The 24,982-nt window shown below is 62.8% G+C and overlaps 3 protein-coding genes across 8 annotated transcripts; 1 reads left to right on the forward strand and 2 right to left on the reverse strand.

Moving 5' to 3' along the window:
* The first annotated feature begins 305 nt into the window (after positions 1-305).
* Positions 306-6,388, forward strand: LOC114499225 (aryl hydrocarbon receptor interacting protein). Of its 2 annotated transcripts, none has more exons than XM_028515201.2 (6): positions 306-527; positions 2,651-2,830; positions 3,968-4,156; positions 4,555-4,731; positions 4,831-4,964; positions 5,293-5,365. In XM_028515201.2, exons 1-6 carry the CDS (start codon positions 429-431, stop codon positions 5,363-5,365), a joined length of 852 nt encoding a protein of 283 aa, XP_028371002.1. In that variant the 5' UTR covers positions 306-428. The 2 variants fall into 2 exon arrangements, with proteins under 2 accessions (XP_028371002.1, XP_028371001.1); XM_028515200.2 differs by having other exon boundaries at positions 313-527; positions 4,831-4,972; positions 5,293-6,388.
* On the reverse strand, positions 6,126-19,227 carry PITPNM1 (phosphatidylinositol transfer protein membrane associated 1). Of its 3 annotated transcripts, none has more exons than XM_028515198.2 (24): positions 19,036-19,227; positions 18,019-18,135; positions 16,435-16,649; positions 16,231-16,352; positions 15,804-16,028; positions 13,877-14,203; positions 13,693-13,788; positions 13,505-13,612; positions 12,819-12,880; positions 12,469-12,719; positions 11,967-12,156; positions 11,773-11,880; positions 11,374-11,531; positions 11,081-11,289; positions 10,468-10,635; positions 9,671-9,832; positions 9,287-9,435; positions 9,047-9,157; positions 8,707-8,823; positions 8,327-8,475; positions 8,073-8,222; positions 7,806-7,989; positions 7,378-7,506; positions 6,126-6,640 (listed from the first exon to the last, which is right to left on the reverse strand). In XM_028515198.2, exons 2-24 carry the CDS (start codon positions 18,094-18,096, stop codon positions 6,377-6,379), a joined length of 3,732 nt encoding a protein of 1,243 aa, XP_028370999.1. In that variant the 5' UTR covers positions 18,097-18,135; positions 19,036-19,227; the 3' UTR covers positions 6,126-6,376. The 3 variants fall into 3 exon arrangements, with proteins under 3 accessions (XP_028370999.1, XP_035885668.1, XP_035885669.1); XM_036029775.1 differs by having other exon boundaries at positions 10,468-10,638; XM_036029776.1 differs by having other exon boundaries at positions 10,468-10,638; positions 18,019-18,192.
* A 1,086-nt stretch (positions 19,228-20,313) lies between these two features.
* Positions 20,314-22,458, reverse strand: CDK2AP2 (cyclin dependent kinase 2 associated protein 2). 3 transcript variants are annotated; one of them, XM_028517141.2, is made up of 4 exons: positions 21,788-22,457; positions 21,403-21,503; positions 21,185-21,317; positions 20,314-20,825 (listed from the first exon to the last, which is right to left on the reverse strand). In XM_028517141.2, exons 1-4 carry the CDS (start codon positions 21,867-21,869, stop codon positions 20,758-20,760), a joined length of 384 nt encoding a protein of 127 aa, XP_028372942.1. In that variant the 5' UTR covers positions 21,870-22,457; the 3' UTR covers positions 20,314-20,757. The 3 variants fall into 3 exon arrangements, with proteins under 3 accessions (XP_028372942.1, XP_028372943.1, XP_028372941.1); XM_028517142.2 differs by lacking the exon at positions 21,788-22,457 and adding an exon at positions 21,667-21,782; XM_028517140.2 differs by lacking the exon at positions 21,403-21,503 and having other exon boundaries at positions 21,788-22,458.
* Positions 22,459-24,982: the final 2,524 nt, after the last annotated feature.

Below are 24,982 nucleotides of genomic sequence, written 5' to 3' on the forward strand. Positions count from 1 at the left end.
AATAGCTTTTGGGGGGCGGTGTTACGATAAGCCTCAACCCCCGGCCCCCCGCCCTCGGCCTAGTCCCCATTCTCTTCCCCTAGGTCTGAAATGCTGTTAAAACGATTTCTACAACTTTAAATGGAGTGGCACAAGGCAGTCCTAATCAATTCAAGGACGTGATTCCTAGGGACGCCCCCAGGGCGGTCCAGCCCGTACACTCTGGTCCCGCCTCTCTGGCCGCCCGTCCCGGGCCAATCACGCACGCTCAGCCGAAACGCGGAGAACCAATCACCGTCCGTTTCCATAACCACTCCCTTTTTGGCGTCTGCCATCAGCCTAAATGGCGCCACCTCGGAAGTGGCCGAAGCGCCAGAAGTTGCCGAAGCAGGTCCGGAAGCTGCCGAGCGAGTCCGGAAGTTGCCGAAACAGAGCAGCGGCTAAGGAGGATGGCGGATGTCATCGCGAGCCTCCGGGAGGACGGGATCCAAAAGCGTGTGATACAGGAGGGTCGAGGAGAGCTGCCTGACTTCAAGGATGGAACCAAGGTTAGTGTCTTAGCCCGGCCCCTTAACCCCTCCGCGGCGCGGTGCGCTGGCGAGGCGGGAGGAGGCCTTAGGCGAGAGGTTGCGCATGCCTAGAGAGCAGCAGCCCATGAATCTACCGCTCTCCTGCGGAGCTCGACGCTGATTGGTCTGAATTTAAGTAGGGGATGAATTTGGATGCGTCTGCCCCGCCCCCGGGCTTGGCCCCGTGATTGTATTGGCCCAGGAGGCCGCCAGGAGACATAAACAGGTTGGGGGGTGTTTGCCCTCAGTGCTTGCATGAACCCATCCCTGGAGAAGACCCTGAGCTGGAACCTTGGGATCCGGGAAAGGCCCCCATGGGCTGGGGGTTGGTGGCCTTGAAGAAGGTCCTGGCAAGGGAGATTCTGGATGGAACAGACACCAGGAGAGAACGTTGTAAAGAGAGTCAAGTTCTGCGAACAATGGCACTGAAAGAACAGGGACAGGCGATATTAAGTGACCGGTCACCAGCACTGATTGAGTGCTCACTATAGGAGCACCGTGCTAGATAGTTTCCGAGTTTATTCCCTTTCATCTCCACAATATGGGGTGAGTAGGACTGTTGACGCCGTTTCACTGATGTGGGAACCGAGTTCAGAGGAGCAGCGTGGCAGCTGGTGAAGGGTGTGGGCTCCTCTAACCACGGCCGGTCGAGGGATGGGTCTTCAGACGCCGTCCGTCCGCACTCACCCCCAGAGGACCTCATCCAGTCTCATCCTGTAACATGCGCCGTGCCTGGACTAGCCCACGTGTATATCTCTGCCCTTTACCTGCCCTTAAACCTGATATCTAACTCCCTACTCACCATCTCCACCTGGATGTCTGGTTGGCAGCTCAGATTTAACCTGCCCTGCCCACACCTTCCCCATTTCGGTTAAGGGCACCTCCAGCTTCCCCGTTGCTCAGGCGGAAAACCTCACAGTCTCCATGGTTCCTCCTGTTCTCTCACGCCCCATAGCAAATCCTCGAAATCCGCCCAGGGCCTCACTACTTCCTTCCACTTCTCCCATTGCCACTCTGGTGCAGGTGGCAGTGGTTTCCCCTGGGTCATCGCAATAACCTCCTACCTTGCCTTCCTGTTTCTGCCCTCGCCCTTCTACAACCTGATCTCCTTCCTCCTCCGCTTGGACCCACTGAGTTGCTCCATCTCAGAGTAAACAACAAGGCCCTCACCTGCACAGCCTACAGGCTCCGGGGCCAGGATCCACCCCTGCTGACCCTGTGACCCCACGGTGCACCCCTTCCCTGCAGTCACTCAGCCTCTGTCACGGGGGCCCCATGGCTTCCTGAAGCACCACACGCTGTCCCTCTGCGAGGCTTTTGCACTGCTGTTCTTCTGGCTTAGAAAGTTTGCACTGCCTTGCATCTGCCTGGCTTGCTGCTCCCGCTACTCCCTTTGGATCTCTGCTGAAGGTCGCATTCCCCGCCTCGTGTAACCCCCTCCGCCCCACCTGCTGCTGTTTATTTTCTGATGCACAGCGCTTGCCTCCACCTTACAGAGCACGTTGTTGTTGGAGGCCCATCTCTCTCTTTCTTAAAGATTTTACTTGTTTATTTATAGAGAGGGGAAGGGAAGAAGGAAGAGGGGGGGAGAAACATCAGTCAGTTGCCCCTCGTGCACCCCCAACTGGGGACAGGGTCAGCAACCTAGGCACGTGCCCTGGCTGGGAATCGAGCCGGTGACCTTTCGGTTCACAGGCTGGAGCTCAAGCCACTGAGCCACGCCAGGCAGGAGACCCATCTCTTTCTTCTAGATGGTCCACATGAGCTCCAGGGGGGCAGGGATTTTGTGTTTTGTTCACTGCCACGGCTAGCACAGAGCTCGGGCGCATAGCAGGTGCCCAGCGAACATTTGTTGGAAGAGTGATTGGAGCCGGCTGCTGGGCTCCCCTCCTGGGCCATCTACCCACTGGCCATGTGACTTGGGCCTCCTACGACTTCCCTCTCCTTGACTCAGTTTCCTCACTTGGATGGTGGGGTGAGGGTCAGGTGGCAGCCCCTGGGCAAGCCCTGTCCCTTCTGCTGCCTGCAGGCTGGAGCTGGCCTTGTCCTCAGGGGCCGGGGGAGGGTTTGTGTCCTTGCCTGATCCCACACGTGGCCTGCAGGCCACGTTCCACTACCGGACTCTGCGCAGCGACGAGGCGGGTGTTGTGCTGGATGACAGCCGCGTGCACGGCAAGCCCATGGAGCTCATCGTCGGCAAGAAGTTCAAGCTGCCCGTGTGGGAGACCATCGTGAGCACCATGCGTGAGGGGGAGATCGCCCAGTTCCACTGCGATGTCAAGGTACCTTGCATCCCGCACCTGCCCGTGGTGCCTGTGGTGTCCGCCCTGTCTATCCAGCCATTCCTAGTCCCCACCCCGGGCCTCCACCCTGGCTGGTTCACCACCGACTCCCGCCAGGGCTTCCTGGTGTCTTTTCTGCCTTCTCTTCTCCATCAGCCAGATTGTAGCCTGGTTCTTAAATGCAAGTGGCCTGCTCAACTCCTTGCTTCGGGCCTGTGTAGCTCCTGGTCAGCACCAGGCTAGAGCTGAAGCTATACCCCTGCAGGGTCTGGCCCCTCCCACTCATCTCTCTGCCTTTCCTTTCCATCCTCTTTTCAGCCAAGATCCTCCCTCATACCTCACAGTGAATTCTTGGGTCACCACCCCCAGGAAGTCCTCCCTGACTACTAGTCAGTGGTTAGGTTGAACCCCTCCTCTGGGCCCTCCAACCCGTCTTTTCCGGCATGGCCAGGATCTGGTCGTCTGTCCGAGTCTCAGCTGCTTTAGGGCAGGGGTTGGGTTTGTTGACCTCCAGCTTCAAATGCCCAGAGTGGGCCAGCCCAGAGCCAAGACTCGGGCGTGTCTGTTGGCTGGATGCAGGCAGCAGGGTCAGTGAGATGAGCTCGTTAGACCCAGGTACGGTAGTCTCATTCCCCCATCCCAGCAGCTGTTTCTAGTGAAAGGGGAAAGGCGGGGTCCCCCAGGCCTGAGCGTCCCCCCTGCTGTGGGTTGTGAAGCTGCCGAGCTCAGCAATGAGACAGGCCCCCTGAATGGGGTGGGCGCAGGGCAGGAGAGCCGCAGAGGCTCTGGGGACGGAATGTGGCGAGTCCTGCCTGTGAGCTGTGAGCTGTGCGCCTGTGAGGACGGGGGAGATGGGTTGACAGTGGGGGAGTGTGGTTGTCAGGGGGCAGTGTGGGGGGACGTGCTTGGCTTGGTTTGGTGGCCTGATGTGTGGAAGGAGGTGGGGGCCTTTCCGGGAGAGAGGATGCTGGGATGCCAGGGTCCTGAGGGGAGAGCCCTCCTGAGTTTCGGTGGAGCGAGGCTGGAGCAACTGTGGTCCCTCTCCGGGCCTCAGCGTTCTTTCTCAGGCAGCGATTGGGCAGGGGCTGGGCCTCTTGGACCACCCTGACAGCCCCTGGTGCCTACTCACTCCTGCAGCATGTGGTCCTGTATCCGCTTGTGGCCAAGAGTTTGCGCAACATCGCAGCCGGCAAGGACCCCCTGGAGGGCCAGCGGCACTGCTGCGGCATCGCCCAGATGCACGAGCACACGTCCCTGGGCCACGCCGACCTGGACGCCCTGCAGCAGAACCCCCAGCCTCTCATCTTTGACATTGAGATGCTCAAGGTGAGGGATTGCCAAGGCTCAGGAGCCCCGACAAACTGCCGCAACCCAGCCCCAGAGCGGGAGCCCGCCCTGCCCACCCGCCCAGGGCTCGTGGGCTCCGTGGATAGACTGTTGGGGGGTTAGGGCAGGGCAGGTACAAGAACACCGGGGCGGGACCCCTGACTGTCCCCGTGGGGCTCCCTCCTGGGGCCCCTCCTGTTCTTTCGGGTCTCTGAGAGGGCAGGGGTCTTCACCGTCCTGTTCACGGTCCTGTTCCTAGGACCTGGCGCAGGGCTGGGCCCGTGGGCGGGGCTCCGTGAACATTCGGTGACCGGGCAGTGGAGGAGCACGCGGTTGTAGTTCTGGCATCCGCTGTCTGGAGCCTGGGGTTTCCCGTAACTTGGCCCACGCCCTGGCAGGTGGAGAGCCCTGGCACGTACCAGCAGGACCCGTGGGCGATGACGGATGAGGAGAAGGCGAAGGCGGTGCCCGTCATCCACCAGGAGGGCAACCGGCTGTACCGCGAGGGCCTCGTGAAGGAGGCCGCCGCCAAGTACTACGACGCCATCGCCTGCCTCAAGAACCTGCAGATGAAGGTGCTGCCCGGGGCTGCGGCCGCGGGGTGAGGGCCCGAGGGGACGCCTGGGGCCCGGGTCTGAGCATCAGCCCTCCCCTCCCTGCCCCCCTGTCCCCAGGAACAGCCTGGGTCCCCGGACTGGATCCAGCTGGACCAGCAGATCACACCGCTGCTGCTCAACTACTGCCAGTGCAAGCTGGTGGCCCAGGAGTACTACGAAGTTCTGGACCACTGCTCTTCCATCCTCAACAAGTATGATGGTGAGCGCGGGGGGGCCCCCCCGGGCTGGGAGGGTGGGCGGGGTCAGGGGAGTGGCCTGCTCCTCCTCAGCACTGCAGGGCACTGGGGTGCCAGGCTGAGCCTCGGACATCACCCCTATTCCGAGCTCCCACAGCTTGGCCACGTGGTCCCCACCAAGCAGGGGCGTGGGCCTTGTGGTGCCGGAGGTATGAGTGGCGGCGCTGTGAGGTTGAGAGGGCTCTGCCCCAGGACGGGCCCCTTAGTGCCAGCAGGCGGCCCGGGCAGCCAGCGGGTCCCCCCTCGGGCCCTTACATGCCTGCTGCCCCCCCCCCACCCGCAGACAACGTCAAGGCCTACTTCAAGCGGGGCAAGGCACACGCCGCCGTGTGGAACACCCAGGAGGCCCAGGCTGACTTTGCCAAGGTGCTGGAGCTGGACCCCAGCCTGGCGCACACCGTGAGCCGGGAGCTCCGGGCCCTGGAGACACGGATCCGGCAGAAGGACGAGGAGGACAAGGCCCGCTTCCGGGGCATCTTCTCCCACTGACAGGTCCGGCCTACCCCGCCCAGCTCGCTGCCGCCGCCGCCAGCCTGCCCGCCCCACTACATCATGCTTCTCTGTACATAAAGGCCTTATTTATCTGTCTGTGGGCCTGCGGAGCTAATCCACTGGGGGAGCCAGCACCATCACCTCACATTTCCTGGTCCTGGGGTGGTCCCAGCCCCAGCACCCCGTTCACCGGCCCTGAGACCTCTGTGGGTCTCAGTGTCCCTGGCAGAGAAACGAGGATGACCTCCACCACAAAAGCCTTCTGGCTGGCCAGGGCCGCAGTGCCCAGGGGCCTTCAGTTTTAAGGGAGCGGCAGAGTCGAGCTTTACTGAGATGCCCTCCCTCCGCCCTCCAGCCTGATCCAGGGGCCCCTGGTCTCCGCTCCTGGGGGCAGAGGTTGCTGGGAGAAGCCGAGTCTGGGCTGGCTCCAGAAAAAGGCCTTGCTCGGGGAGCAGGGAGGGCAGAGCCCTCCACGAGGCCCAGGGGCCCCCCCTGGCCCTGCTTCTGATGTGCTGTATGGTCCCGGGCACACCCTGGCCCCCCTCCACCCATCGGTGTCCCCATGGAACTGGGACCCGCGGGCTCGGCTGCCCCACGAGACCAGGCCAGCGGGCGGTCAGGTGAGAAGCCGGTGGTGTTTATTTCCGTGGTTCACACGCTGGAGAAGCCTCTGGGTCCTTGTCCATCCCTGCCCCCTCCTTGCTGCCCCCTGGGCTGGTCCCCCCACATGAAAGGGAAGTAACGCTGAGGGGCAGACAGAGATGCAGGGTGTGGAGCTGGGGGGCCGGGGGTCTGGGCCCCCAGGTTCCTGCACATGGCCACTCGGGCCCCTGAACGTGAGAATAAATAACCGGGGTCCAGCCACAGCGCGGGCCTCACTCTCCGCAGTCCAACTTGAGGCTGATGCTTCGGGCCTTGCCCCGGGCCAGCATGGTGGGCGGCGTCCCCGGGCCCTCCCGGTCGGCCTGGCTGGGGCCCCTGGAGCGGAGCAGCTGGCTCTGCTTGCGCAGGAAGTCCACAGGGGCGGCCCCGCCGTAGCTGCCTTTGGCCAGGGTGGCTCTTGAGGGTCCCGTGGGGGCATGAGGGTGGGAGCCAGCTTCCAGCTGGCCCAGGTGGGCCACGTAGCCGTCTGACAGGAACTGTGGACAGAGGTGGGCCAGGGTGAGGGGATGGTGGTCTGAGGCTCACAGGCTGCCCCCCGCCCCATCCCCTCGGGGCTCCCCTCCGGTGCTACCTTGGCTGCACTCCTAGCCCTGCCCCTCTCTGGGCTGCTTCCTCACCTGTGACGTGGCCTGGGGGACCGGGGGGGGGGGGGGGCTGGCAGTAGCAGCCAACAAGCACTTTCCGTGCCTGTGCATGTCGATGTGCAGTGACCATATGATCGTGTGACCTTCAGGACAGCTATCAAGGTCGATGCCATTTTATTGTTTCCATCTTACAGACGGTAAGTTGGGGCTTAGACAGGTTAAGGCCCATGCCCACGCCACAACCAGCCTGAGTGACCGCTGCTGGTCTGCCCAGCAGCTCCCAGCTGTGCATGACCCCTGTCCTGGGAGGAGGAGCCCAGGTCCCCTGGGGCAGGCCGTCCACCTCGTAGCCAACCCCCTTGCTTCTTGTTTTTAGATTTTATTTATTTTTAGAGAGGTGAAAAAGAGGGAGAGAAACATCAGTGTGTGGTTGCCTCTCATGTGTCTCCTACTGGGGACCTGGCCCACGACCCAGGCCTATGGCCTGCCTGGGAATTGAGCTGGCGATCTTTCGATTCTCAGGCCAGCGCTCAATCCACGGAGCCACGCCAGCCAGGCCCCTTTTAACACAGGTGGGCCCTGTGACCTCAGACCCAGGCTCCCGGGCCTCACCCCCACTTGGCCCTCACCTGGCACTGTGCTTGCAGCTTCCGGACGGCGCGGCCCACAATGTAGGTCTGGCTGGGGGGCAGGCCCAGTGCTGCGTACACGGCCACGTCTTTGGGGGACCCGTAGCCAGCCACGATGTTCAGTTCCACCTGTGGTGGGAGAGGCCAGTGAGCCACCCCGGGACAGGGCATGAGGCTGGGGGTAGCGTCTGGGAGGCTTCCCAGGTCGGACAGCTTAGGGAGCCAGGCTGCCTGGACAACGGAGGGGCAGAGAGTCCCGCATCACCAGGCGCGGATGGGAGGCAGGACAGACTGGATCTCCCTCGCTGGCCCTAGGGAGTAGGGGCCCCTTGCAGCACGCTAGGGCCGGAGCATAGGGAGCTCCCCTGTCAGTTGAGGTCCCAGAGACAGGCCAAGGGCAGAGGCGGGCCCCTTCCCGGTCGCCGTACCTCCTGCACCAGGCTCTGCAGAAACATGGCTTTCTGGCGCAGCGGGTCGTGGGTGAGGCCATCGCAGAAGGAGACGACCCCGTGGGGGAAGTTGTGCTGCGACAGCCAGGCCACCACACGGTGCTTCTGCATGTCAGGCCGGCCGGTCACGTACACAATCAGGTAGCCTGCGTCCTGCCAGTGCCTGCGGGAGGGGGCGGCAGTCAGCGCCAGGCGCCAGGCGCTGGGGCGGGTCTCCGCAGGGAGCCTGGCAGTGGCCGCTCCTACCTGACCACATCCACGGCGCCGGCGCGCACCTTGGGGTCGCTACCCATGATGGAGACGCTGGCGGTGAAGGAGCCGTCTATGCTGAAGACCACGGCCTCGGTGCCGCGGGCCACCACGGTCAGGCAGCACTCGGCACAGGTGTGGTCGCCCCTGCGGCGTGGGTGGTCTCGGGGTGAGCGGCTTGGGGGTGGGCGGTGGGGAGGCGCAGCCACGCCCCGCCCCCCAGAGAGCCGGCCGGCCCGCCGCGCGCTCACCTAACCATCATGCGCACTGGGTAGACGCCGATGCCCAGCGCGCGCTCAGCGGGCAGCGGAAAGGTGAGGCGGCCCGAGCTGTTGGTGACCTCGGTGCCGAAGTGTATCCACTTGCCGGACAGCGGCTGTGTCATGATGTAGATGTCCACCTGGTAAGCAGAGGGGGCAAGGGTGTCCGAGGGGCGGAGACCCCTGGCACCCCCTGACTTTGAATGGAGGGCAGAGGCGGGCCTGTCATCTGGGGTAGGTGGGGCTGAGCGCTCCACCGGGCAGGCCAGGAGCTGTCCAGGGGACAGGAAGCAGGACCGGGAACTCCCGCTGGGGGGCGCGGGTGAGCAATGGGGGCGGGTCTACCCGGGCCGAGGCCACTGGGTGCTGACCTTCTCTCCGGTGAGCGTGACCACGTCCAAGGGCCCGTACATGAAGCGCCCATTCAGCACCTGGGGGCGGCCCTCGCACACCACTGTGTCGTTCGCCCGGTGGTTGGAAGTGACATTCTGGCGGGAAGAGATGGCAAGAGTGCGCAGCCAGTTAACCAGAAGTTTCGGGGAAGGGGGAGGCCGGCGACCAGTTGTTCCCAGGGGCGGGGCCGAGGTATGATTAGGTGGGGCCCGGACCACCAGGAAGGGGGGGCGGGACTTTGGGAGACCATGGAGGTGGGGGATCTGGGGAGAGGGGCGGGGCCTAGCTTCTGAGGGCTCGAAGGGGCAGTGCACCTACTCGGATCTTGACTTGCGTGCGTTTGCGCTGCCACTTCTCCCGGGGGAAGGCCGGGCTGTAGATGGACGGCTCCTCGCACTCGGCCAGCTGTGGCTGCTCTTTCTCGATCACCTAGCGGGACGGGGCTAGGTCACGCGAACAGGGTCCTGGGGCTGCCCCTCCCCCAGCCCGCAGCTCCCCATCCTGGTCCGGTTCCCACGGTTCCCGTTTCCCATCCCGTGCCCCGGTACCCCGGCCCACCTGGCGCAGGATGAAGGCCACCACGTCGGCCGACTCCCAGTAGCTGGCGTGGAAGAGGTGAGGCAGCGTGACGGTGGGGAAGGCGGTGAGCGCCTCGGGGCAGTAGAGCGAGTAGTCCATCCGCTTGGTCCCCCACCATCTCTCCAGGACTGCGCAGCCGCGGTGGGCAGTGAGTCAGGGTGGCCCTCCACCCCGTGCCCGCGGGCCCGGCCCCTGGGTGCTTGCCCTCCCTCCTCTCCCCCGAGCCTGCTTTCCTGAGTGTGGGCTGGGGGCTGGCAGAGGGGGGCTTCCAGACCAGGCGCTGGGAGCAGTGGCGTGTCCACTGGGCTCCCTGTGGACAAGGAACGAGGGTGCCCTCCCCTGGCTGGGTGTCCGCTGACTTACTCTTAACCACCTCACTGGTGCTGCTGGGGGCAGCTGGCTGGGCCTGTGGCTCCGAGCCTAACTCACTGCCCTTCCAGAAGGCACCGCTGGTGGAGGTGGGTGTTGAGGGCACCATCTCCAGCTCCTCCAGGAAGAGGCCCGAGTGCGCCTGCAGGGTGTCAGCTGGAGAGGAGGGGCAGAGCCTCAGCGGCAGGCTGGGCCGGCTGCCCTCCCGCTGGGCTTCCGGCTCCGGGGTTCCAAGACAGCTCAGCCCCCCCGCCCCGCGCCTCCACCATCCCCCCTGCCGGCCCTCCCCATCAGGTCATAGCGGAGGCAGCACCTCGCCACATCTGGGGGCAGCGACGAGTCGGGGCGTTCTCTCCTCTTAGCTCACCCGACAGCCGGCTGCATCCTCGCCGGGGTGCCTGTCCCCGCCACCCCACCACAGGCCCACGTGTCTCGTGCACGCGCACAGGCCGCACTGATGCAGGATCACGGTGCATGTGGGTCACAGGGCACCACCGCCCAGACTCCGCAGCGCCCCCTCTGCTGGTGTTGGCCCTCGTTTGGCCACACCAGCGTCACTCTGCCTCCCCCAGCCCTCACTACTGCACCCCCGGCAGAGGACACTGGAGGGTTTGGGGGGTGCACACCTCCCAGGGGACTGGGGTGGGGCTCCCTGGTCCCGGCAACGGTGACACGAAAAGTTGCCAGCAGTGCGGGAACTACCTTATGTCTCCTTGGATGAGGGGGCCCTTCCCCATAGCCCCTGCTGAGGCCCTCCCCCCTCCCCCATTTATCTTGGTTGGGGGGCTTACCCAGCAGCAGGGACGAGCCGTCTCCCAGGGGGAACTTCTGGTAGCGGGGCACAGCCAGTGGGGCAATGGCCTGGAACTTGGGGGCCAGCAGGGGCTCAAGACGGCAGGCGCAGGGGTCGGCCGCATGGAAGAGGTTGTAGATCTGCTCGCAGGCTGGGCGCATCTGAGCTACTGGTACCCAGAAGGTAAAGTGGGGAGAAGGGGGTGTGGGAAGCAGCGCCCAGACATGCTGTGTGACCCCCCCGAGCCAGCACTTCCCAAACTGCACTCCCTGGGAGGTCACCGGGGCCCCACTGAGTGACACAGGTCTCTCGGCTACGAAGAGAGCAGAGCCTGCGGTCTGCTGAGGTGGTTCGGGGTGAGTGGTTGCCGTGCTCATCGGACCCCTTCCCACACAGAGCACCTGTGGGCCCCGGTTCCTCCTGCTGCCCCTCGGGAAACCCGGCATTGGCCCGTCCCTCCTTTCTGGGCCACGGCTTCCCCTTCTCTAGCCAGGCCACTTCATTGGTACGGGGTAGGGGGGGGTCTGCAATAATGCCGGCATCTCAGCGGAGATGACTCTGGAGGAGCTGGCACAGGGGCGTGGGGCTCCCACCCCATCCCGGGGGCTCACCCTCCAAGGCAGGCATCACGGTTTTGCGCAGAGCCAGCACCAGGCCCAGCGGGGAGCCGAAGAGAAAGAAGCCAGAGACCTTGAAGTCCAGGCGGGCGGCGCTGATGGGGCCGTCGGGAGCCTCAGAGGCGGCAGTGGGTGGGCAGGAGGCTGTGCTGGCCCGCCTGGGCTCCCCGGAGGAGGGGGCAGCTGCGGCAGCCACCTGCAGGCTGCGGGGGAGGGCGGGGCTTGGTGCTGCTGCCTCGGCCGGCCAGCGCAAGCCCAGGGTGGGGGCGACGGGGCGGGCATATCACCTGTTCTGTGAGCCCTCGGGTTCGGGATTGGCCACATCGCCGGGGGTGCGCTGGGTGGGCAGGGCCGAGGGTTCCGGGCTGGCCCGGCCCAGCCCCTCTACCCCGTCTGCCAGGGGGTCCCTCACCGGGCCGATCTCTGGGGACAGCAGCTCATTGTTCTAGAAGGAAGATGGGACAGAAAATTCTTAGGGCCGGGGACGATGTAATTTCTACTTATTTGGAAGTGAGGAGCGAGGGCTGGATGTCGGGCAGGGAGTCAAAGCAAGTGGGTGGGCAGAGCCCCATGGGGGGACAGAGTGGGGCAGCAGGGGACCTATCTGCAGAGAGGTCACATCCTGGGGCAGAGCCCTAGAGAAGGAGAGACACCCCCCCAAGGAGGCAGCGTCCAGCCCCACTCACCATGCTCCCTCGGCGGCTGCTGCCCCGGCTCCCCGCGCCTGCGCTGGCACTGTGACACAGCGCGTCAAAGCCTAGGATCCCACCGACGCCGTCCCCGATCAGCACCACCTTGGGGACAGGGCAGCGCCTCAGCGGGGCTGGCAGGCAGATGGAGGGCCCTACAGCAAGCTCCAGGGGGCGCCCCAGCCCCTGACCTGCCCGCAGAAGCCAGCACCCTCGGACGAGCGCAGGAAGGCGGCGTAGGCCTGGTTGGTCCGGGCGATGACCGCGGCCACAGCGCTCTGGTACCGGGAGGACGAGGTGGCCAACAGCGGCAGGGCAGCCAGGGGAACGTGGTCCTGGGAGCGGGACAGGCTGTCGCCGTCGTGGCTGTAGGGACTCAGGCTGGAGGAAGAGGAGGGGTGGTGGGTGGGTGGGGGCCCCTCCATGGCCCCCTCCAAGTCCCCTTGTGGCCTGCTGGCAAGTCCTAGTGCCGTGGGGCCGTTGTGGGCGGCGTCAGCACCCTAGAGGCCTTTGTGGTGAAGCCACTGCCTGGAAACTGAGGTCCAGCTGTGTGGCCAGCTGGCCAAGGTGTCTGGCTTCCCAGCCTCCTCCCATTCCCCCCATGGGGTCTTCCTGGTCCCTAGAGGCCCCAGGTGGGTGTCCGCACCTTGGGGGGCCCTGTATACCTCCCACCCTTCCACCCTGGACCAGTACTTGGAGACGAGGGCATAGGCAGCCGCGCAGACGGGCGGGCAGGGCACCAGGCGCAGCGCCACGTGGCCCAGGGCCTCGGGGAAGTGGACGCGGGTGACGGCTTCGAAGGCCAGGCTCAGCGTCTGCACATCCGCCTGCTTGGAGTTGGCGTCTCCGGGGCCGGGGTCCAGGATGTTGCCGCTATGCAGGATGAGGAAGAGGGCGTGGACCGCGCATGCCTCGGCCCCCAGCTCCCCAGCTCCTTCTGGGCCCTGTGGGGCACAGTGGAGCACCGGGGGAGTCAGAGCAGTGGCCTGGAGCCACCAGGTGGGGGGGCAGGGCTGTGACCTAGGGCGGCTGGTCACACTTACCTCCGAGTCCCTGGGTGCTCGGGCCCCATCCCTCATATCTTTGGCAGCCTCAGCTCCGGGGTCTGTGGGGCAGAGAGTGAAGGGGACTGTGGGGTCTGTGGGGGTCCCTTCATCTGACACTCCAGATACTCGGCCTGGGTGGCACCCCCAAGCCCCCCCTGCCTCTGACCTTCTCTCACTGCCCCCCTCTCCCAGGTCAGCTCACTGCTCCTGGCCGGTCCTTTGCTGCCAGGGCAGCCTCTCCCCACAATGCCTGTTTGCCTGGAAAACCCCTTCTAATCCTGCCCTGCTGGCAACGGCGGCCACTGTCCACGTGTGCCCGCTTAGACTGAAATGAAGGGAAGTACCCAGCGCCCCAGTCACAGGAGCCACACTTCCAGTGCTTAACAGCCACATGCGCCTGGCGGCTAGCGCATTTCCACCATCAGAGTCCTGTGCTGGCCCGTCCCTCCCCGTCCAGCTTCGACGTCAGCTCCCGCGGGAAGTCCGCCTGGACTCCCGATGAGCTCCTCCGTTCTTTGCGTGGCGTCTGCACCTCGAATGCGCTCCAGCCGCCCTCCCCCCCTGCCCGAGCTCCACTCGCTCCGGACCCTTGTATTTAACGCGCATGCTCCCTGGGTTGCCGCTCCCCTTCCCACTCGGGCGCAGTTGCTTTCCGGTGCTGAGCCCCGACTCTGGGTCTTTACCTGGTGCCCCCTCAGCCTCCATGGGGGAGGCGAAGGCGTCGATGAAGTCATTGGAGTTCCACTTGGTCATCTCCTTGGGGAAGACCTCGTCGCTGTCCCAGAAGCCTTCTGAAGGGGCAAGGGGCTGTGTCAGGAGGGGAAGTGTCTCGGGGACACACCCACCTCCGCGGGGGGCCCGAAGTGCTGACCGTGGGCGTCAAAGAACTCCTCGTCGGAGCTGTTCTCGGAGTCCCGGGCGATGTTCTGCATGCGCCACTCGGACAAACTCTGCGGAGACACGCCCCCTGCAGGCGCGACCGGGGTCAGCCCGGGAATCCAGACAGCGGGGCGCTCCCGCCGGTCCCTGCGCCTGGGCCTGGGCCTCCGCCTCACCTCCGTGCTGGGACGAGTAGGAGGAGCGGGAGGACGAGGACCACTGTTTGCCGAAGCTGGCATCGGGTGAGGCGTCGGGGCCCAGGGGGGCCTCGGGGCCATCGGGGGTGCCGGCGTGGCTGGCCCCAGCCCGGGCCTCCGCGCACGGCTTCCCGGGGGGCTGGGCCTCGGGCCCCTCGCTGTCCGTGCTGCACTTGGCCATGCGCTGGGCCAGCATGCGCGCGGTCTCCTCCTCCAGTGCCCGGATGTCAGCCATGCTCAGGTCCGTCCACTCGTCCTGCCAGCACCAGGCCTGGCGGTGGGCTCGCAGCATCACCCGGCGAAGGCCTGCGGGTGCCCAGGCATCAAGGACAACGCCCTCCCCACCCCGAATGTCCCTGCCGCAACGTCCACGTGCCCAGCCCTCCGGGTCCAGCAATGGCCCCCCGGGGCATGCCACCCACCCAGAGCCACAAAGTAGGGCAGGGCAAGTGCTGTCCAGAGGGCCTGGGGGTGGCGCTGGGGCATCTGTCTTCCTGCCACACCGCCCTCCCTGCCCACTGCCTCTCCTAGCCCTGGGACAGGGCACTGCAGGCCCCGCCCCTCCCAAGCGGGAGCCAGCGCTCAACTCGCTCCTCCATCTGGCTTCCCGCTGACTTCCTCAGAGGAGTCAACAATTAAGGCGTTAACAGTTAATGAAATTGTCGGTGGTTAATGAAGGTGTTAATAGTTAATGGAAGTGTTGGCACAGCAATGAAGGGTGCGGCGAGAGATGATGCCCATTCTGGGACGTTTTTATCTTAAGGGAGGAAAAAAGTTCGAAATCTCAGTATCTAGGAAATACAGTGATAACAGTTGAATTGTCATCATAAACTTCTGGGAGGAAATATATCAGAATCTTAGAGCTATTATGTGGGTAATTTTTATTTTCTTATTTGTGCCTTTGGGATTTTTCTACACGTTAAGACAAGGAGCCTGTCTTCCTCTCTGAGCTAAATTTGCTCATCTGTGAAATGGGAATAATAATAGTCCTTACCTCGAGGGGTGTTGTGTGTGTTAGAGGAGATCTTGCGTGAAAAGTGACTAATTAGCAAAGGATCTGGGGGAAGAGAGGCGGGAGGGGGTGGGGGGAGGTAGGAGGGGGGACGGGGTGGGGGGAATAAATGGTGACGGATGGAGGCTTGACCTGGGTGGTGAACACACGATACACCGTACACATGATGTGTCACAGAACTGTGCAGCTGAAACCTGTATCGTTTTATTGACCAGTGTCACCCCAATAAATTCAATTTAAAAAAAAAGTCTGCATGTTGTGACCGATGTTAGCTTTTAACATCTGGCCCAAACCGCCTCATTTACAGAAGGAAAGACTAAGGCGCAGAGACGGGAAGTGGCCCACTGGGGTTCCGTGAGAGTGTGGGACAGTGGCCCCCAGGCCCCCAGAGGCCCGCATCTAGGCATTCTTCTGACCGCAGCTGGCCCAGCCTCAGGCCTGGGAGGCGGGACGGGGCTGAACCCCAGCAGCTGTGGGGCTGGGTTTAGGGTGACCCGAACCAGGCTCCTGGAATCCATGGCCAGAGGATGGGGCTCTGGGAGCTGGGGGTTGGAGGGGCCCTGAGAGCATGACGCCGTAGTCACAGCCTCACCTGCACTTCTGCGCATGTCACCAGTTAGTTAGGGCTGGTGACCCCCCGAAAATCACTAAGTCTAGCTGGATGCACAGGGTGGTGAAGAATTTAGACCTCAGGATCATGCCGCCAGCTTTTCGCCCTCCTGACTCTTACCTGTGCCTCAGGCTGGCCTCCCCTGACCCCCCTGCCTCAGGGCCCAGCACATCCAATGGAAATGGTGGCTTTATGCTTCTGCGTGCCCTGCAGCGTGAGCGCGTCCTGGCCCAAACACGGGGGCTGGCGCGTGCCGCGCAAACGGGGTGCAGCGGGGTGCTCACCGACGTCGTGGATGAACTGCTCGATCTTGGCCTGCATTCCCCAGTATCGAAACTCGACCTTGCACAGCTTATAGGCGCACATGAGGGGCCCCGTCTGAGCCGCCTTGCGTGCCCAGTCGTCAGCCAGCGGTCCTCGGCCGGTCTTAACGGAGCGGTACAGCCGGGGGTCCTCTTCTGCTTTGTACTCGCCTGGGGCCACCGCGTCCCGCACGATGTCTATGGTGTCTGGGGGGGTTCCGGCGGCTCAGCCCCCACCAGCCCCCGCCAGCCCCCGCCAGCCCGCCCCTCCCTCGGGATCGGGAGGGCAGCTGCTTGAAGACCGGAAGCCTGGGCCCCGAGAGCGCCTGGGGCTCGTCAGAGCCTGCCTATCAAGGAGTCAGGGGGCCTGAGAGGGTCTCCAGGGCCCCCCACTGGCTCCAGGCCTCACCCAGGATGCGCTGTCTCCTCTCGGCCCCGCTCAGGTTAAAGACGTTCGGCTGCTCTCCCCCATCGGGCAGGTAATAGGTCTCTATTTCAATGGAGAACTTCTCCACAAAGGGGCAGGTGTACCTGGTCGGAGGGCGGGGGCAAGGGTCACTACGGTGCCCACCAGGGCTGTTCCCGGGGCCCCGAGCCCGCCCCACCCACTCACCGCGTGCGGGTGTAGGGGTAGGCATTCCAGGACTCCTCCTCCACTTGCAGGGCGGCCTTGGGCAGCAGTGCCCGGAACCAGCCTGGGATGTGGGAGCCCACGTGGTACACCTTGTGTGTGTACTGCCCACTGCCGCCGGGCCCGTCCGTGTAAGGCCGGTTGGCCAGGATCTCCACGCCACTGCCCTCGCCACTCGACTCCTCCCGGCTCTTCTTCTGAAGTCCAGGGCAGAGCAGAACACGGCGCTCAGCCCCAGCTCCGGGGGTCCCTAGCTTTGCCTGGCCCCAGGCACAGGTCTGGGGCCCTTGTCTAGCCTTTCCAACCCCCTGACACCCTGCCCTGGCTGCCCCCGCCCCTCGCTGCTCCTAGGATCAGGATGGTAGCTGCTGTCCAGTCCCCCACTGCAATGCACAGCTCCAAATCAGTCATTCCAACACCCACCGAGGGCTTTAGCCCAGGCGCTGTTTAGGAGTGTATTAATCAGAATATGCTGATAAACAGAACAAAGCCCCCAGCCCTGGTGGAACTTACGTTCTAATGGAGGAAGATGGACACAGAAACAAGTAAATGACATGTGTTAGAAGGGGTAAGTGCTACAGGAAAAAGAAAGCACAGAACAGGGTTGGGGGACTGAGTTGGGGTTTGCAGCTTCCACAGATGGTCAGAGAAGGCCTCCAGGAGATAACGTGAACCTGACTACCAGGAGGGAAGGGAGGGTGCTGCGCGGATGGGGGGCTGGGGGAAGTATTCAAGGCTGAGGGGAGCCGGGGCACGGGCTCCAGGGACGGCAAGGGGGCCGGGGTGGGTGGGCTGGAAGAACCAAGGAAAGTGAAAAAGGCCCCCACCTCTCTGAGGACCTGACCCTGGTCCCCTCACTCCATGGGACCCCAACGACCAGCTCCTGCCCGCCCCTTCAAAGTTTGGAACACTCAGATCCCACCCCCTTAACGCTCCGGAGCCCAAACCTGGCCCACGTGGTCCCCAGGCTGGACCCTGGACCTCTTGCCCCTGAAGATGCGACCCTAAAACTCTGGGGAACTCATCTGGGGCCGGCCTCCCTGAGAGCCGCCCGGCCTGGGCCCAGACCCCCTCCCTTTATCCTCCGGGGCCCCTGGGACCCCTCTATTTCACAGTCTTGGTGCCTGACCCTCATCCCATCTCCCTGAGCTGGGCTCTCGGGGGACCCCCCTCCCAACCTTCCTTACCACCTAGGACCCCTCCTACTCCTTCTCCCTCACTCTCCCTCCTCAGGCGCTCCTTCCCCTCCGGACCAGATTACGGATTCTAAGGAGGATTAAAGGCGATCACACCTGGGCTGGGCACTTGGGGAGGGGGAGAGGAGGCACGGCCAGGCCCTTCTGCCTTTATTTCCTACAGCCCTTCCACCCTCCCCCTGCATCCGAACGGGGGAGGGGGGGGGGTTGGTGCGGGCAGACACCTCTCTCTCCTCCTCGGGCCTCTGAGCCCTTTCGAGTACCGGGGCAGGGCCCCCTGTCCCCGTGCGGCCTGCGTGCTCCTGCATGCAGTGTGATGAAGTATCATGAAGTATGGCCCCCCTGGTCTTCCGCTTCCCATCGCCCTCACCTGGATCATGTAGAGCTGGGCCACCTGGTACTCGTCCAAGCTCATGGGCAGCAGAATGTGGTACTCCTTGATGAGCATCCTGAAAGCGCTCTGCCGGCTGCGCGGCCTCCGCTCCGCCTGGCGCAGGGCACGGCGCGGCAGTCAGTGCGGGGTGGCTGCGCGCGGTCCCGAGCCCTGCGCGCAGGCCGAGGGGCTCGGGCCGCAGGACCCCATGCTTCCGCACTCCACGGGGGAGGCAGAGGCGAGCCCACCGCTGCAGCCAGCGCTGCCAGGGGCCGGGAGCCGCAGCGAGGCTGATCAGTGACCTCTTTTCGGCGCAGCCCCCGCCCCCCGCCCGCCCGTCGCCGTGACAACCGTGCGCTGACGCGGGCCCCCCAGAGCGGCGGCTTGGGGCTAGCCAGCCTTGCCTCCCCTGCTGCCTTCTAAGCCCCCCTTGAAACAGCATCCCTGGGAGACCCGCCCCCTGGAGCCCCCATGCCCCTCCTTCCGGGCCTGCCTCCCAAAGCTGGCTTCTCTGGGCTGCCCCCTGCGTCCCTTTTCTGGAGTCGGTGGGGTCCCGTGTCCCTCACTCCCTTTGTCCACTTAAAACCCCGTCCCTCGGGGTGTCTCTCCACAGAGCAGCCCGTGCGGTTCCCCTCTTAGCATCTGTGAGTGTTCCCCACACCCGCACCTGCCTCCCAGGACCAGACAGTTAGCCCCGTGGCCCCCAGACCTGCCTTCCCCACCCGGGCCGGCAGCCCAGTCCTCGGCTTGCCCCTCCCCGGCGCCCTTCCTGGACCCCATCTTCCTTCCCAGGGGCTGATTTCTCTTTGGGCTGAGGCCAGAGTGGCTCCACTTCGTATCCCACGGGTCCAGTCCTGAGAGAGCCGCCCCGCCAAACTGCGCCGCGGTTCCGGTGCAGGCACCCATCCTACCCCACCACCTCGCACCCAGCGAGGAGGCCGGGGGCCCCATCGTCCCCACTTCCCTCTGCTCCCCGGCGTCCCCCCGCCGTGCTCTTGGCCCGTCCCAGCTCACCTCTAGTTGAGAGCGGGCGCCCCTCACCGGGCACGGGCGGGGGCGTACGGGCTATGGGTCCGAGCCCCGAGTGCCCCCCGCCCCAGTCTCGGGTTCCAGCAGTGGCCGGACCCTCGGGAGTTGTAGCGCCAGACCATGGCCCCGACCTTTCTCCCTGGCGCCCCAGCCGTTCCTCCCCGCCGCCCGCCGCCGCGTCACTGCGGCCGCCCCGCCCCCTTCCTGGGCCCGGCGGGCCCTCCCCACCCCTGCGGGGTCCTGGCAGCCCCACCCGCGGCGGAGGAGGGCGGCCCCTGCCTTCCTTTCTCTAGGCTGTGGCAGGTTGGGGCGGGGGGAAGAGGTAGTTCTCTAAATACTGGTGCCTTTTTACTCCCTCTGTGCTCTTTGGAATCCCCACAGCACTCTTGGTTTCTATTTCCACCCTAGCCCAGCCCTCCCATGTACTAGGGAAATTCGGCAGGGACCCCTCCCCATTCTCCCCAGCCTGACGCCCAGGGTAGAGGAAACGCATCTCCCACCGAAGTCTGGCCAGAAGCTGGCCTCCGACTTGCCTCTACTTAGGAGGTGGGGTCCCAGCACCCCAGACCTCTAGGGCTACTCAGCTACACACCCAAGCCGAGGCCTGCACTCAGTCCTAGGACTAGCCCCTCAGTGTGGCCCCATCTCCACCTTCTGGGTCCACAGGTCTGGCCAGCCAGCCACAGGACCCTGGGCAAAGGCTGAGACGCTGGTGGGCCTCACGAGCCCTCGGGACCACACCCAGTCCACCAGGGGCGCTGGGGCCGTGGACAGCAGCACCCATGCTGGAACCCAGTCCTCTCTCCTCGGCTCTGCTTCAGAGGTGCGGGGGGAGGGGAGCAGCAGTGCCTCCTCTTCTCCCCGCGGAGTCAGAGATGGGCTACATTCAGAGCCTCTGAGGGCTGATTCATTCAGGCTGTTAGGGCAATAAGACATGAGGGCGTGGCTTAAGTGAACTGGCATTTCCACCTTGCCAGGCATCTAGGCCCAGGCCGGTGACATTGCCCTCGAGCTGCGCGGGGAGGCCAAGGCCCTGCACTGCCCCCTGGTGGCCCCACGTGAGTGAGGGCGGAGCTGGGAAAGCTGAGGGCAGACGGGGGCAGGGTCCCTCCCAAGGTCAACGGACTAGGTGGGGACAAGGGGGCGTCAGACTCAGGGGCCTCTGCCACCCAACGCACCCCTCGGGAGTCTTCTCTTTCCCTCTCTCTTCCCAGCCCACCCGGGCTCAGCGGAAGCACCAGACTCAGAAAGGCTAAAAGCTGTGAGAACAACTCCAAATTATCCTTTATTTATACAAAAAGGGCATGTTTAGCAAAAGACACACTGAGAAAAGAGAGGCTGTCGCCCAGAAGACGAGGCAGGGAGGTGGCAGGCCTTCTGAGGCCCTGCTGGGGGGGAGGGGTCCGGGGCAGAGTGGGGAGAAGTCCTGGGTAAGTGCTGAGCGGCGGGGCACAGGAAGAAGACAGCTCCAGTCGGGTCGACACTGACGGCAGGTCACGGGTGGGACGCACAGTGACCTCGCGGCTAACTATTCCAGGGGTCCCAAGTTAGTGCCGCCGACTGGAGTGAGAGCCACCCCCTGGTTCCTGGAGGGCACCCACCAAGGGACACAGGACAGGAAGCGCAACTCGGGGTGAAGGCCAGGGAGAAGCAGATGCCCCGCAGTGGCCGGGAAAGGTCCAGAGTCGGAGGTGGAGGTGCTTCCTGTTACGTGCGGGCGTTGCGCTCTGTCTCTGCCAGGCACTCTCTGACCAGGGCCCGGGCATGGATGATGCCTGGGGTGGGGGTGGGGGTGGGGAAGTAGCATACAGGGTCTCAGCATCCTCCAGTCCCATCCTCCCCCTCCAGAGAAGACCCCTCCCTCTCCTCCCCCTTTCCTTTCAGTACAGGGGACCACACTCTAATGAAGGGCTAGACAAGATTAGAGGTTTGGCTAATCCCTACATCTGCCCTGTTGAAATACAAAATCCCCAGTCCTTCCCTGGAAATTGAATAAATTTCAATTCAATTCAATTCAATACACATTATGAATTCAATACACATACAGACAGTGATCCTGAGCCTTCGCCTAAGCTTGATTCAGGGGACCTCCTGAAGCCCTTCCTTCCTGGGTCGGGGGCCTGGCCTCACTCACCTCTCTTCAGGCGCTCCATGGCGCTCTTGCTGCCAGCATAGGTGGGCCGAATCTCTTTGCCCATCTCCTCTATAACCGACAGCAAGTCCGTGTAGGTGCTCTGGGAGCCCTGGGCGCCGGGTGGCTTCATTGCCTACGTCAAAAGAGAACAGAGCGGTGAGCTCAGGCCCTGGGGGCCTCCAGTCCCCAACCGTAGGCAATCTGTCGGCCCCACTCACCTGCACATAGCCCATGGAGGGCGGTCCAAAGTCGTTAAACAGTGGTCTGAAAGGGGCAGCGGCTCCCGGCACCGAGCCCGACGGAGATGGGACACTTCCGGCTGCAACATGCGCGAGTTGAGAGGTCAGCCCGGGACAGGGACATCTCCTCCCCAGCGCTCCAAGCCCCTGACCGGACTCGTCCGATTCTTTCCAAACGGATGCTTCATTTCAGGCCGCTCAACTTCAGGGACAAACCCCTCCCCCCGCCCACCAAGCCCTGACGTGACCACGCCCACTTCACAGGCCAGCAAACTGAGGCTCAGGGAGTGTAGGCGGCAGGCCGTCTTCTTTCCCAGACCTCGACCGCCCAAGGAGACGAGCAGGGATGGAGTTGCATCCTCACCTGTAGGGACTGGGGTGCCGGGTCCGGGGGTGCTGGAGCCCGGGGTGCTGCTGGGGGCGGGGGCGATGGGTTTGTAGGACATCCCCAACTCTTGGGTGCGGCGGACGTCGGCCGGCCGCTCCTCCGGGGTTGGCTGCCTAGCCACTCAGCTGCGCTCTGATTGGTAGGCGGGCTGCACGCCCCTGGTAAATAGAGCTTGGGCCGGAAGGGCGGACGGGTACAAACGCTCTCTCACTCCCGATTGGTGCGCACAGGTATCACTCGGACCTCCTCATTGGCTGAGGGCGGCCCCAACAGGCCGCAACCGCTGTTGATTGGTCTCTGCGTTCCGGACCTCGCACCTGTCTGCTCCGGATTGGGCGGTGTCCGGAGCCCTCCGCAATTGGAGAGTTCGCGGCCCCGGACCGCGCGCTCTCAAACCGATTAGTCCCAAGACTCGAGAGGCGGGGCCTCGGAAGCCGGGACCTGGGTTTGGTCTGCCGCGAAACGCGCCGAAGGGTCTTCTTCAGGCACGGGCACCGCCCTGACGCCTCATTTGCGTTGCTTCGCACGTAGGCTCCGCGCCACCGGGTCTCGGCCCAGCTGGAGATGCTGTCGCTGCCGCCGCCACCACAGAGCGCGCCTTTCCTCCGCCCCGGACGCCGGAGGACGCAGGGCTTTGACGTTCCGAGCCCTGCGTCTCACCCCGTGCGCTTTTACGTCACCTTTCGCCGGTTCAACAACCTGTTCCCGATCTGCGCAGGCGCCCTCCTAAAGCATTCGTTTGTTCCCATGGAAACGGGTCCCTCACCGCCGCCACGCTCGTACCTTTTCCGAATTGCCTCGTTCTGGGCGTTTAGGCTAGCGTTAGGTCCAAGGGCGACCTCGGAGACCCCTCAACCCGCTTCCCCAAGACCCCCCACGCCCGTGCCGTATAATGACAATCGTAGGAACAGCTAGCCCTTGTCAAATGCTTACTGCATGCCGCGCCCTGTATCAAAAGAGCACCGACCAGGCACAATGACGGAATGTCACACTGCCCCAATAGCCATTTTCCCTTGGGCAAGTTCTTACCTCAATATGCCTCGGTTTCTCCGTCTGTAAAATAGAGGCGCTAATAATAACTATCTTATGGGGTGGTTGTGTGGATTGAATGAATATTCATAAACTGCTTTATTGTTTCATTCTCCTCTTTTCTGTTGCGCTCCAGTGCCTCAAAAATTTTCCCTTTCTCCACCCAGACCCCTCCCTTCACGTCTCCTTCCTCACTACCCTGGATCTCCCACTGGCGTCCGAACAGGAACCCTTTCTCCCAGGCCGCTTCTCCCTAAACCCTCTGGCTTTGTGTGCCCTTCGTGCCGCCAAGTCTGTAGATGTGTCTCATCCCCAGGACACTCGCTCATCCGACAAACACGTGCTGACTCCGTCCTCTAGGCCAGGCCTTGCGCTGGACACTGCTATGAGAGTGAATGACCGTGGCCTCCGCCCTCGGGGAGCTCCTGGCTCGAGGAAGACGCAGCGAGGCGAAGGCGCCCAGTGCAGGGAGGCAATGTGGAGACTAGGACAGGGAGCATTGGAACTTAGAGGAAGGGGCCGGCCTGGTGACCGCACAGAAGTCTTCTCAGGAGAGGTGGTGTGCAATAGTTGAGCAAACTGTGGTACATTCCTACAATGGACTGTTACTCAGCAATAAGAGGAAATCATCTAGCCTGAAATGACACAGGTGGGCGTGTTGCCAAATGAAAGAAGCCGGGTGAGAAAGCCTCAACTGTATGATTCCGATTCTATGACATTCTGGAAGAGGCGGACTTACACGCAAAGTACAAACGTCCCGGTTGCCAGGGGTGCCGAGGGGTAGCACTGAATAGGCGCAGCGCAGGGGACTTTTTTCTTTAGGGCAGTGAGACTATTCTGTAGGAGACTGTAACAGTGAAATCAAGACATTTACATTTCTCAAAGAGTAAACTTTAATGTGTGTACATTTTAAGAGAATCATTTAGCCCTGGCTGGGGTAGCTCAGTGGATTGATCATGGGTCTCTGGTTCGATTCCCAGTCAGGGCACATGCCTGGGTTGCAGGCCAGGTCCCAGTTGGGGGGGGGGGCACGAGAGGCAACCACACATTGATGTTTCTTTCCCTCTCCTTCCCTCCCCTCTCTCTAAAACAAACAAACAAATAAATAAAAATAAGAATTCGTTTAGGTGGCCAAGGATCCCAGGATGGGATGCAGAATATGACAAAAGAATTTAGCTGTATTGCAATGCTATGAAACGGCCTCTCTGAAGGGGTGGGGGAATGGGGTGCTAACCTGGAAATGAGGGGGTTCTGCAAGAACGCAGACAACAGGAACTGCACGGAGCGCTGCGCTCTAGCGGTGAGGTGGTTTCCCGTGGGGGTGGGGTTAGCGATGCTGAAGCCTCTGCACATGCGCACGAGAACTGAGCAGTAGGCGGTTAGAGGACAGGATTTCTCACCACCGGAATGAGAAGTTACAGCGAAGCCAGGGGAGGGTCTAAGTCTAGCCAGACTGATCCACGTGGTAGTGGATTGGAACTGGAGGCATCAAGATGAATTTATGTTTAGCTCAATACACATACATTTGGTTGCATACAGAAACATTTATAAATGTGCATATACACACGGGTTAGTGTACACACGTATGTCCTCACTCTGCATCACCTGTGAGGGCCCAGGAGCAATCCAGCACTCAGGTCTTGGTTTCCAACCCCATTCTCCAGTAAAATGAATCCGAGTTCTTTGCAGAAGTGACTGATCCTGGGACTCGGGCGGGAAATACTCAGTGTGTGCTGGAGTGTTTTGTGGTGCAGAAAGAAATAAAATGCTGAAAACAAAACCAAAGCCCCAAAGGAGACTTGCCTTGGGGTGGTGAACACACAATACGACGTACAGGTGATGTGTTATAGAACTGTACACCTGGAACCTAAATAGTTTTATTAACCAATGTCACCCCAATAAATTCATTTTAAAATAATAATAGTAATAATAATAATAATAGCCCTGACCAGTGCGGCTCAGCTGGCTGGGCGTTGTCCCACAAAGGGAAAGGTCACTGGTGTGATTCCCGGTCGGGGCCCACACAAGCAGCAACTGGTTGATGTTCCTCTCTCACATCGATGTTTCTCTCCCTCTCCTTCTCCCCTCCTTGCTTCCTCTCTAAAAGTAAAACGAATAACAATAATAGAAATAATAAAGCAT

The sequence above is a fragment of the Phyllostomus discolor genome, chromosome 6, assembly GCF_004126475.2.
Source record: "Phyllostomus discolor isolate MPI-MPIP mPhyDis1 chromosome 6, mPhyDis1.pri.v3, whole genome shotgun sequence".
Taxonomy (NCBI): Eukaryota; Metazoa; Chordata; class Mammalia; order Chiroptera; family Phyllostomidae; genus Phyllostomus; species Phyllostomus discolor.

Bases quoted from the DNA above. Each gene is read 5' to 3' on its own strand.
- LOC114499225 (XM_028515200.2), top strand. From the start codon at position 429: ATGGCGGATGTCATCGCGAGCCTCCGGGAGGACGGGATCCAAAAGCGT. The intron at 2,831-3,967 runs GTACCTTGCATC...TCACTCCTGCAG, and splicing joins AGTTCCACTGCGATGTCAAG to CATGTGGTCCTGTATCCGCT. The intron at 4,732-4,830 runs GTGCTGCCCGGG...CCCTGTCCCCAG, and splicing joins TCAAGAACCTGCAGATGAAG to GAACAGCCTGGGTCCCCGGA.
- PITPNM1 (XM_036029775.1), bottom strand. From the start codon at position 18,096: ATGCTCATCAAGGAGTACCACATTCTGCTGCCCATGAGCTTGGACGAG. The intron at 16,353-16,434 runs GTGAGTGGGTGG...CCCTCCGACCAG, and splicing joins TACCCCTACACCCGCACGCG to GTACACCTGCCCCTTTGTGG. The intron at 7,507-7,805 runs GTACGGCGACCG...CTCCCACCACAG, and splicing joins TGCAGAGCCTGGTGCAGGAG to GTGGAACTGAACATCGTGGC.
- CDK2AP2 (XM_028517140.2), bottom strand. From the start codon at position 21,869: ATGTCCTACAAACCCATCGCCCCCGCCCCCAGCAGCACCCCGGGCTCC. The intron at 21,318-21,787 runs GTGAGGATGCAA...CTTTTGACGTAG, and splicing joins CGGCACCCCAGTCCCTACAG to GCAATGAAGCCACCCGGCGC. The intron at 20,826-21,184 runs GTGAGTGAGGCC...CCCCCACCCCAG, and splicing joins CATGGAGCGCCTGAAGAGAG to GCATCATCCATGCCCGGGCC.